This window comes from Alligator sinensis, unplaced genomic scaffold (assembly GCF_000455745.1).
Source record: "Alligator sinensis unplaced genomic scaffold, ASM45574v1 scaffold388_2, whole genome shotgun sequence".
Taxonomy (NCBI): domain Eukaryota; kingdom Metazoa; phylum Chordata; order Crocodylia; family Alligatoridae; genus Alligator; species Alligator sinensis.
In genome coordinates, this window is record NW_005842102.1 from 1,256,977 (window position 1) to 1,268,606 (window position 11,630).

The 11,630-nt window shown below is 48.5% G+C and overlaps 2 protein-coding genes across 2 annotated transcripts in view; both read right to left on the reverse strand.

The window, feature by feature from the left end:
• Positions 1-117, reverse strand: part of LOC112550412 (torsin-1A-like) — a 4,895-nt gene extending 4,778 nt beyond the window's left edge. Inside the window, exon 1 of the mRNA XM_025205005.1 lies at positions 82-117. Within this exon, the coding sequence (XP_025060790.1) occupies positions 82-117 (36 nt within the window). The remainder of the gene's footprint in view (positions 1-81) is intronic.
• Positions 118-908: 791 nt separating this feature from the next.
• Positions 909-11,630, reverse strand: part of LOC102373635 (torsin-1A) — an 11,017-nt gene continuing 295 nt past the window's right edge. Inside the window, exons 2-5 of the mRNA XM_025205006.1 lie at positions 9,282-9,584; positions 6,827-7,002; positions 6,609-6,736; positions 909-2,646 (exon numbers count right to left, since the gene is read on the reverse strand). Coding sequence (XP_025060791.1) covers positions 2,408-2,646; positions 6,609-6,736; positions 6,827-7,002; positions 9,282-9,584 — 846 coding nt within the window. The 3' untranslated portion in view covers positions 909-2,407. The remainder of the gene's footprint in view (positions 2,647-6,608; positions 6,737-6,826; positions 7,003-9,281; positions 9,585-11,630) is intronic.

The following is an 11,630-nucleotide window of genomic DNA, read 5'->3' on the forward strand; positions in this document are numbered from 1 at the left end:
GCCAGGCCCAGGGCAGCGCCCGCCGCGCCCCGCAGCCGCCTCATCCCCGGGCTCGCCGGGCCCCGGCCCCGAGCCCCTCACCGGCGCTTCCGCTTCCGCCGCTTCCGGCGCCGCCATTTTGGTTTGGGGCAGGGCGCGCGCGCGCGGCCATTTTGGAACGCGCGGGGCGGTCACATGACCCGGGTCCTGTAGCTGCAGCTGGACAAGACCAGAAGCAGCCCTGCTCCTTCAGATGCAGTCGTTGTGCCTGCACACACACCACCCCTGCACAGGGAGCCAGGCACGACCCAACCCGTGTTATCTCAAGGCAGCGTACCAGAAATAAGTCCAGTAGTTGGGAATATTCCCCCCCCCCCCCCCAAAAGCACACCCCCCCAATAAGTCCAAGCAAACAAAATGCAGGCCGCAAAGGTGCAGAGGTGACTCCCCGCAGCCACAGAGAAGCAGCAGCCAGCACAGTCGTGTTGTGGCCGGTCCCGTCGTTTGTTCGAGCCGGCCCGGAGCGAGGATTTCACAAATTCTGAGGAAACGCTCCGAGAATGACCGGATCGAAGCTCGCGAGTTACCCGCCTCCAACGAGAACACGCTGGAAAAGCTCAAGTCTCGCTGCTCCGTTTTCTTCCTCCAAAATACAATTCTTCTGCAAAACTAATGTGGGTCCAGTTTAAAAATCCGTGCAGTCTTAGGCTCTCAACAGTTATTTTCAGCAATGAGAAAAAAGCGTGGTCCATCTCCAGCACCAACCCCCTGAGTATCCCAGAAACCAGAGATTCGTATCCAGGCACAATTATGTTTCAAGCAGAAAGCAGCAAAAGTAAGCTGTCCTTATTAGGCAGGAAACTTGCCTAGAATGAAGTGTTAAGTCAGTCCACAATGCATATCCACACATACTGGAAAGGTAGCCGATAAGCATTTTTTGATTAAAAACTTTTATTGACAAAATACAAATCTTATTTAGAAATCAGAGTAAAAAATGTCAGTAGTGTTTCGATGTATAAATATGACTGGCACATATAATAACTTTAGCTGAATCCTTATAGTACATAATTCTTTTTCAAGGTAGTGTTTTATCTTCATCTGTTCCTTAATAGCACTGCCTCATAATGTTTGGGGGAAAAGCAAGGATAGATCACAAACATGCTAAACAGGATTGATTTATAAAAGTTGGTGAGTAAAGCAAACTGTCCCTTATGCCAACCACACCATAAAGAAGACTTAAGATGTGCGGTCAGTTCCCAGTGCTTGCGACTGAAACCAGCTATCTGAACAAGAAGCCTCAATGGATTTTACCCAACAACCTTTTACATCAATCCCACAAGGCAGGAGAAACACCAGCATGAGAACAAACTGGGTATCCAACTTCACATATCAAAAAGCTAAAAGTACAGGCTACCTCCTCCATTGTAGGGACACTGTCACGGATTTTGCTTTAGGGCATGGTTTTTTTCTCAGCATTGTTGAAAAATACTCCCCTAACAAGCTGGATGCCTCACACTGCTAACGCTGTTTGGCACCAAAGGATTTGTTCATAATGGCACTGCATAAAACCAGGTGATAAGGACCGGACATCTGGTTCTCTCACCTATTGGTTCAAACAGAGCTGAATGCACCAAAGATGTTTGTAGCCTAAGGAAACTGCCCCCCCACAACGTATTCACCATTCAAAGCAGGTCTGACGATATTCCCAACTACAACACCGAGGAAGGGTCCTGAAGACATAAGAGTTCTGTTTAAAAAGTGCCATACAATACCGAGATCATTTCCACATCAAATAACAACGTGGTGAAAACCGGCATAGCACGTGTACCAGGGTTCTACTGCACAACCAACAATCAACACCCGGTCTGAGAATAATCACATGTTAAACAATGATCCATAAGGGGCAACTTCTCCATAGACACTTCTTTCCTAACTGAAAAGCACAGGCCTGAAGTCTAAGGCTCTGCAGTCACTCAGTGGCACAGAGCCAGGAACAGAGCTTATTGTTGACTACGTTTGAGCTAATAAATGAATATATGGCAAACTGAAGACAAAGGAAGAAGTGTGCTCCCTAAATGCAAGGTGTTACCCAAAGGAAGTAATGTATAGTATAGGGCGTTACATGGTCGTAATAGAGCTCTGTGTCTTATTAATACTTATTTTTTGCTAAAGTACAATTCTTCCCTCTTTGCGGATTCTTGCACAAAGTCTTTTTAGGAGCCGTAGCTACTGAAAGTTTCCGCTGGATAAAAATGAAAGTGATTGCCACTTATTTAAATCAGACAGACAATTAAAAATGGTATTGCTCTCTTTTCTAAAAAAAAAAAGAAAAAGTGCTTGAAAAATAATAAAAAATTTTGGTTTTCCCTGAGCTTCTTAAGTTCATTTGCTGCTTTGCAGATTGCAGCATCATAAAACATTACTATTCCTAATCAAAATCAGCGTTGGGTATAGTTTTGCATCCTTTTCGAGAATACAATTTTTCCTCCTCGGGGAAGTAGGTAATTTCATCAGCTACTCTGCTTACAATGTCTTCATCCACAGGGTAACCACGTGTTTCCATTTCCACCCTGACACACATTTTCACATGTTTATACTCCAGAGGTAGGAAGGGGACAAAGAAATCAATGAGGTTTCTGTCTATCAGTCTGCTGTGCCAAAAGCCACCTGCAAAAAAAACAGAAGAAAGCACAAGCTTAGATACCCGAGGCATCTACCTCATTTGTAAAGAGGAAGAAAGCTGCGACATAACATTTCACTAAGCAGAGCTACCCATCATGTTGTGAAGGTGCAGAGCAAATGTTACTGAGGGTGCAGGAACAAACCATCCCAATGCGCAGGAAGACTAGCAAGTATGGCAGAAGAACAGCTTGGCTTAGCAGGGAATTCCAGTGAGCTAAAACACAAAAAGAAAGCTTACAAAAAGTGGAAACTTGGACAAATAACTATGGAGGAGTATAAGAGCATTGCTCAGGCATGCAGAGATGAAATCAGGAAGGCCAAAGCACAATTGGGGTTTCATCTAGCAAGGGACATGAAGGATAAAAAGAAGGGTTTCGACAAGTATGTCAGCAACAAGAGGAAGGTCAGGGAAAGTACGGGTTCATTACTAAATGGGGGAGGCAACTTAATGACAGAGGGTGCAGAAATGGCTGGAGTGCTCAATCCTTTTTCACCTTAGTCTTCACAGGCAGGTTCAGCTCCCAGACTACTGCACCTGGCAGCACAGTTTGAGGAGAAGATGAGCAGCCAACAATGGCAAAAGAACAGGTTAGGGACTATTTAGAGAAGCTGGATGTGTACAAGTCCACGGGGCTACACAGGGTACACCCAATGGTGTTGAGGAAGGGTGATTGCAGGACCACTGGCCATTATCTTTGAAAACTCCTGTTGACTGGGGAAGGTCCCAGACAATTGGAAAAGAACAAATATAGTGCCCATCTTTAAGAAAGGGAAGGAAGATCCAGGGAATTACAGACCCATCTGCCTCACCTCAGTCCCTAGAAAAATCATGGAGCAGATCTGCAAGTAATCCATTTCTAAGCACTTGGAAGAGAAGGTGATTAGGAACAGTCAGCATGGATTTACCAACGGCAAGTCATACCTGACCAACCTGATTGCCATCTATAATGAGATGACTAGTTCTGTGGATGCAGGGAGAGCAGTGGGCACGATATACCTTGACTTTAGCAAGGCATCTGATACAGTCTCCCACAATATTCTCTCAAGCAAATTAAGAAAGCACAGGTTGGATGAATGGACTGTAAGGCAGATAGAAAATTGGCTGGATTATTGAGCTCAGAGGGTAGCAATCAATAGCTCAAAATTTAGTTGACAGCCGATATCAAGTGGAGTGCCCCAGGGGTCAGTCCTGGGGCCAGTTTTGTTCAATATCTGTATCAGTGACCTGGAAGATGGGATGGAGTGCACCCTCAGCAAGTTCATGGATGACACCAAGCTGGGGGGAGTAGTAGATACACTGGAAGGTAGGGCTAGGATTCAGAGAGACCTCAACAAATTGGAGGTTTGGACCAAACGAAATCTCTTGAGATTCAATAAGGACAAGCGCAGAATCCTGCACCCATGATGGAACAATCCCATACACCAGTATGGGCTGGGGACTGATTGGCGAAGCAGCAGCTCTGCAGAAAAGGACCTGGGGGTTATAGTGGATGTGGCAGAGCACCAGTGGGTGCTCGCCACTTTAGGGCTGTCACAGGCTCTGGGGGAGCCTGTTTTGGGGAGCAGCAGGGAAAAGCCTTCCCTGTTAAACATTGTAAGGGCTCTGCCACTTTAAGACCTGGATCAGACAGCAGGCAGGTGCAGTCCAGCCCTGATGAGCAGCTTTTTAAGTACCACACCAGCAGGGCTGGGGGCAGTACTCTGCTGTCAGATATGGAGGAAGTAACGTCTCCTGGAAGAGCTGCTGCTCTGAGAACAGCTTGGAGACAAGGGTGAGGCTATGGGGAAGAAGGAGGCCTTAGTGGTCCTGGGCATGACCTAAAACTGCACCCTCCTGAGCTAGGGAGGCCTGGTGGTCCTGCCTGTGGCAGGGCAGGGCCAGCAAATTCCAGGATCAAGGACCTCCCTGGTGTATGGTGGGTTGGGGCACCTAAAGCCCTGCCCCTCCACCACTCGGTGGATCACAGTGATAACATGAGAGAGTAGTGGGGCCAGGGACATCCATAAGGGACACTTGTGCTCATTGGGATGCAAGATCCTGAAGGGGAGTAGTGGAGGCCAGGTTTGCTTTGAGAAGCGCCTGAGCCTGAAGGGATAGAAGACCCCGTAAGAGGAGCAGTTCAATCCCTGAGAGAGGGGGCGAGCTGTGGGCCAGGCACACCGATGAGTGGCACCTGAGTCCGTGGGAGTGTTTGACCCCAGGGCACAGGGCAGAATAAATGCCTCAGTGGAGGTGCCATTGCAGAAGGGGACCTGAAGGGCTGCACGGGGGTGGCAGCTGTGAAGCCCTGTGAGTGAGGGGCATGAGTTGGGGCCTGTGAGCAGGGGCTTTAGTAGAGGCCCTGCTAGCATGGGGGGGCCTGATTTAGGTCCAGGTAAGCCTTCGGGGGCCAGAGGCCAGTTGGAGGGTGGCAGAGGAGCTGCAAGGAAAACGGGGGCGAGCCACCAGCCCCTGGTGGAGAGCCCCTTGATGGGGGAGTTACCCAGCAATGTGATGGGGGCAGAGTCAGCACAGCACGTGGTGAGCTGCCCAGCGCTTGCTCACATGAGGATAGTGGGAGATGCCCAAAAGGCTGTGCGCTTGCTGGCCAGGGAGTGAAGAGTAGCAAGTCTGAGGACCCTCTGGGTGAGGGAAGGGTGACTGTGATCCCTGTGAGAGAAGGGGTGGTACAAGTGAGGCCCAGGAAGGGCAGAATGAAAGATGCTGGGTGAGAGCCAGTGGAGAGTGAGAGGCCTCTGAGAGGGAGGTGGTATAAGTGTGGCCCTAGCAGGGCAGAGTGACTGAGAATCAATGCTGTGACGAGTTGGGCCCGGCCTCAGGCTGGAGCTTAGCACAGCTGCTGTCAACATCTGCAAGGCATAGGACACATAAGGGTGGTCTGAGTGTGTACGTTTGGCCCTTGTCAACAGGGCAATCAAGGGTAGCCTCCTGCCTAATTAACAACTCAATTATTTACAACCAAGGCATGGCAGGCAGGCAGCGTTGCCCAAAGCCAGGTGGGTGGCCAGTACTCTGGTCGGGGAGCTCCCACTTGTCACAGTGGACAGTAAGCTGGATATAAGCCAATTGTGTGCCCTTCTTGTGAAAAAAGATAACAGCATACTGGGCTGCATTAGTAGAAGTGTTACCTGCAGATTGAAGAGGGGAAGAATTGCTTCCTATTCAGCACTGGTGAGGCCACATCTGGAGTACTGTGTCCAGTTTTGGACCCCCCCACAAGGATGTGGACAAGTTGGATAGAGTCCAGTGTAAAGCAACAGAAATGGTTAGGGGACTGGGGCACATGACTTCTGAGAAGAGGCTGAGGGAACTGGGTTTATTTCATTTGCAGAAGAGAAGACCAGAGGGGATTTGATAGCAGCCTTCAACTCCTTGAAGCGGGGTTCAAAAGAGGATGGAGCTGGACTATTCTCAGTGATGGCAGAAAAAGGAGCAATAGGCTCAAATTGCAGCAAGAGAAGTTGAGGTTGCATATTAGGGACAGTCTCAGTAGGATGGCAGTAAAGGACTGGAACGGGTTACCCAGAGAGGTGGTGGAATCTCCGTCCTCGGAGGTTTTTAAGGCCTGGGTAGACAAATCCCTGGCTGGGATGATCTAGTTGGGGACAGTCCTGCTTAGAGCAGGGGGCTGGACTAAATGACATCCTGAGGTCCCTTCCAACTCTAATTTTCTATGACAACAGCTCGGTGCTATGGGCAGCACACACACTGGAGAGCATTCTGCCAAAAAGATACAAGTAATTTCCTGAAGATTCAAAGCACGTGAAACAACGAAGCTTCATGGGGAAACCTACAAATCCCGCTGAGGACCACCCCAAGAGAAGTATTTGATTCACAAGTATTCTTCAAAGCAGAAAGACAGAAAACCAATGCAATACCAGACAGGGATGCAGAACCACCAATCCAAAGAGGGATTTACAAACCCATGGTCATCAATTGCACTCACTATTCTTATTATTGAAAACTGAATGAGACACCACATCATTCAGTTCTTTGAGGCTTATGTCTTCCCTTTTCTTTCCACTTCTCCAGCAATCCAGTGCCACTTCTGTTATCTTTTCTGCCCCTGCATTGCTGTGTAAAGGAGAAAAAGGTCATGAGCTGGATGCTGCTTCACAGGGCCCTCAGGCTTAGCACTGTAACCAATTCAAGGCCATTCCTTACCTGAGAAAAATGAAGATGGCTTCTTGATAAGACACGCCATCAAGCTTCTCGTAATAATCTAAGAATGGTTTAATGGAATCTATGAGTCCTGGAGGCATTTTATCCACTTCATCAAATATGAACATTGACTGGGCACAATCGCTCACATTTCCCCGAATCCAGGACTGCAGGTCCTCCTAAGGTGCACAAAAGTACATGGAGCTTACATCCTTGTATACAAAATGACACTGAAGATGCAGAAAGTGCAAGGACTTTAGATCCTTTATTTTCTATAAAAGATCATAAAATTGGCACCTAGCAAAGCATGGATTTCTTCACTGAAATCTGCTTCAGAGCAACAAATAATGATGAAATAAAACTACAACAGATTTGCCTAAGGGTTCTTAAAATTAACCTTGAGACCTCAGAAAGTGAGTTGACAGAAATAATCTGCTCTTAGGAAAAGACATTGTGCAAGCATCAGCAAAAAGGATATGTAATAGGGCCAGGCCCTGTTCCTACAGGTGTGGAGGAGCCTGAACACCCCCACACCCTGAAAGAATTCCCCCACACCCACCCCAGACCTGGAGGGACTTGCCAAAGGCTGAGGACCCAGTAAGCCTCCCAAGCAAGAGAGCTAACCCAGGTGTGAAGAATGAGGGGGAGCCAGCCACATGAATCAGCAGGGGAGAAAATAAAAGATGCTGAAAGCAGCCTCTGGTAGAGCAAGGCTGCCTGGAGCCTGGGTTAGCTGAGGTCTAGCAGCCATAGAGAGGTTCTCTTCCTTGTCTGTGTGTCTATTTGTTTGCACAAGCCCTGCAGGCCTGCAAAGCCCCTGAAATATAAGAGGCTATAGGGCAAGTGAAACCTGAGAGTAGCCTAGCAAGCCGGAGGCATGAAACCAGCAAAAAGCTAGTAGCAGTTATTTAACTCTCTTTCTTTTGCACCTCTTGCAAGCCCAGGGTGGTGATACTATGGACTTAACTCAGCTGCAGCAGAGGTGAGGACCCTGAACAGTGGGTCCTTAGATAAACCCAGCAGCAAAAGTAAAAGTGGTCAGCTCAGGGTGCCTGACGAAACACGCCTAGATCCGCTCCATGCAAAAGCTACCCATAACAGCGTACAGAACAGTACTTGAGCCAAAAAATGAGAATTAATAAGAACTGGAGAGCTAATAAGACCATGTAACACCCTACACAGTACACTACTTCCTTTGGGTGGCACCTGGCATTTAGGCGGCACACTCCTTCCTTTGTACTCAGAGTACCGGACATCCACTTATTAGCTCAAATGTAGTCAACAAGAAGCTCTGTTCTTAGCTATGCCAGTCTTAGATAGGACTCTACCTTCCTATACAGCCTCAGATAGGAACAAAATCTAGAATTCACGATTCCTGGTCTTATCTTTTAACCACTAACACGATTGAATTGGAGGGAATTTAAAACATTTGAAAACGTGGTTTTGTTCAGGAAAGTGGCTAACCTTATTCAAGTGTTTTCTTATATTGTATAAGAATTTACCACTATTAAATGCATTTTTTGCTTTCATCGCTTAAAGAACAAGACAGGCTGATTTAATAGCCAGGTAAGGGGCTCAAAAAAAGTAGTGGCTCATAATTTGGAGGTCTGCTATTCACTTTGTCCCAGCATGTAGGTGAGGCAATGCCAAGAGCCTGCCCGGTTGTTGCCACGGTTAAAATGAGCTTCAGTTTCTAGCACTGGCCATGGTGATATATTTCACGAGAGGTTTGTTGACTTAAAAGCCAAAGAAGCATATTGGAAGGGCTGCCAGGGCGAACAAGAACAAGCCTTACAAGACGACATGTCCAAGGCAAGTAGACTTCTAGCTCTGTAAATGGCCTGCCAGACCGTCTGTTCCTCTGAGACTTCAAAATAAATATGCTTTTTGAGGACATAACACTTTGAAATATTTTCAGTGTCTAGGCATTCAGAATATAATATAAATATTTAATCAAATAACTCACAGATGGGAAAGCATCATCCACAGTTCACAGAAAGAGAGGAGGGTGACTTGTCCAAAAAAAGGTCAATGCCAAAGTCAGGACAAGAACTCAAAGACCTGCCATTTTTGTGACCCTTGCACACGAACTGTCCCTCTCAGGTAGTTTTATGACCCCATTACTGGATCCCCTGAGCACTTCATGATCTTGTACATCTAGCCCCAACATTCCTTGTGAGATGCTACCCCTATCTTACAGTTGAGAAATAAATCCCAGTCTCCACTTCCAAGCTTTGGTCATGCCCTGTAGCTGTTATTTGTGCATGTTTTCTGCTATCTCCAATGGAGTTTCAATCTATTATCTTATACAACAGTGAACATGAAAGGTCTTGCACTTTCCCTCTGCAGAGGCATGTAAAAATACATAAAGTTGTCTTCTAAACCCTTCAGAAAAGACAAAAGGGCTATTCCTCACAATCAATCCTTAAGTGTGACTCGCTCCACAACGTGCCCTTACCATATATTGCTCAATTTTACTTTTGTGTGGAAAATGCAAAGTGGACACAAACAGATGGACGTATTTGCTGTTCAAGCCTGCCTTGTAAATGTTCTCTGCAATGATTCTACTGACGTAGTTCTTGCCTGTGCCTGTCCAGCCATGCAACGAGAGGGTGAGAGGCTTTTTGGGGTTTGCATTGTTCAGGAAGCTGGTCACTGCTTTCACAACCACCTTCTGCACGAGGTGCTGGCCGAACAGCCTCTTCTGGAAATCCTTCTGCAGGGCTGTGACGAAAACACCAGCCAGGGAACACAAAAAAAGGAGACAGCAGGTTTAAAGTCAGAACTTGGGAAGAGAAAGCCCTTTCCTAACGCAGACCTGAGGACACCCGGCTTTACCCCTTCAAGGCAAGGGGTCAAAGGGCTGGGCTGGCTGGAACAGAAGCAACTTTCCTCCCTAATGCAGAGATGTGGCCTGGGGAGACTAAACCTGCATGTGGGATGGGCTGATTCTAGGGGCGGCACTGGCCAGATAGCAATGAAACCTACACCCCCTCCCCGCTTTACTAGAGCCTAGGGCTTGGGACTGATACACACCCTGCCTTTGACAATGGTGGGATAGCGGGGTGCCAGAGTCCATACTAGGAGTGGGCAATTCATAGATTCAATTATTTCACCTGGTGGGCCACTTCATGAGTTTTGGTGAGCTGTCAAGGACTGCACATACAAAATCTTTCAGAAGATACCATTTTAACAAATGACAGAGAAAAACAAACACAGTAAAAGCTCTGTTATGCAGCATTCCCTGGGAATGGGGGATGCCGGTTAATCAAATGTGCACCATCTGGTGCACTCCCCGGCATCAGTGAGCCAGGGGAGGGCCCCGCACAGGCTGCTTTGCCCTGGGCCATGGGCCAAAGAAGTGGCAAAGAAAAACTTGGCTCGCAGCGATGAAACGGGAAGGCCCCCGGAAGTGGTACTTCCAGTTTTGCTTTTGCTGTGTCCCTCGGATGCCGGTTAATAGAGTTTTCTGGCTAATAAAATGCCGGTTAACACAGCTTTTGCTGTAATATGCTAAAAAAATCAAACAACTAATGTAGCATATTTTAAATTTAATTTAAAAAAAATATTGTCCTGATTTGTTTTTGCATTGTGTATAAAGTGACTGCATAACAGCTCAAAATAATCTTACTCTTGTATATTGCAGGGGGTGGGGTGTAGTAAGCTGCCCATGGGCTAGGTCCTGGGAGCCAGCTGGGGTGGGGGGAGAAAGGAAGGGGGGTGCATGCAACAGCCTCGCAGGGCAGGGCAGGTGTGGCTGCCCCCAAGGCTCCCCCCGCATAACTGCCCTCAAGATGCTCAGCATAGGGTTGAGCCCTGGTTGCTGCTACCTACACCCACTAACTAAACTACATTGCTGGGGCCTTGGCCCTAGCTAGTGCACACAGCTTCCCAGTGGGGCTGCCTTCCTTCCATTCAGCCTCCCACTAGTGCTTACTCATCATGCTGGGCAGCCAAGTGGCTGGAAGGCAGCCAGGAGCTGGAGCCCCGCACACTGGGGTAGGAGCTGCCAGGCTGCAGCTCCAGCTCCCCATGCATCTGGCTGGGCATGTGGTGCTCAGCACATGTCCCCACAACCGCTGTTGTACCATGTGCAACCTGCTGCCCAGAGCAGCGCAGCAGGGGAAGGAGGAGAAAGAGGCTGGAGCTTTGAGATGAGCAGCACCCTGCTCACGCTTATTCAGAAGCATCACATAGTTGGGATGAACCAAAAAGGATTTTGCCCATAATCCCAGCCTAATCTCAGGTCTTTCTTCAGGGCTATGTACTTGATATGTAATATTATTTTACATTTTATTGGTAAATGTACACTTTTGATGGCATCCTAACTCTTTACCTTGTGTAAACTGTTACTAATAGGGGTGCAGCACCAGCCATGTTGTCCGACAGTCCTTTTACAGGACCGACACCTTGGACAGCAGAGTCCAGCCAGTAAATCTGTGGGGGTGGCAGAGACAGGCCCCCGTGCTGAGGGAGGGAGTGGGACAGGGGCTGCCCAACCAAAGCAGCAGATGCGACCCCAGGGCTGTGAGTGGGATAGAGCCACGGGCGAATCGTCCAGGGGGCACAGGGTGGTGGGCAGCTCCCTGCCGTTGCATGCACCCCTGGGGGCGGCACACACCTCCCGCACTTGTGCATGGGCGGGCTGAAGACCAGGGGCTGGGCCAGGGCTGCGCTTGGGGCGGGTGGCAGCATGGGGAGGGGAGGGGGCCTGCGGGGAATCTTGGGGAGGCGGTAGCCCCTCCCCCTGCTCAGGCGTCCCCGCCGCGGTGCAGGCAGGGGGCGTGTGGTCAACGCCGGGCTGGAG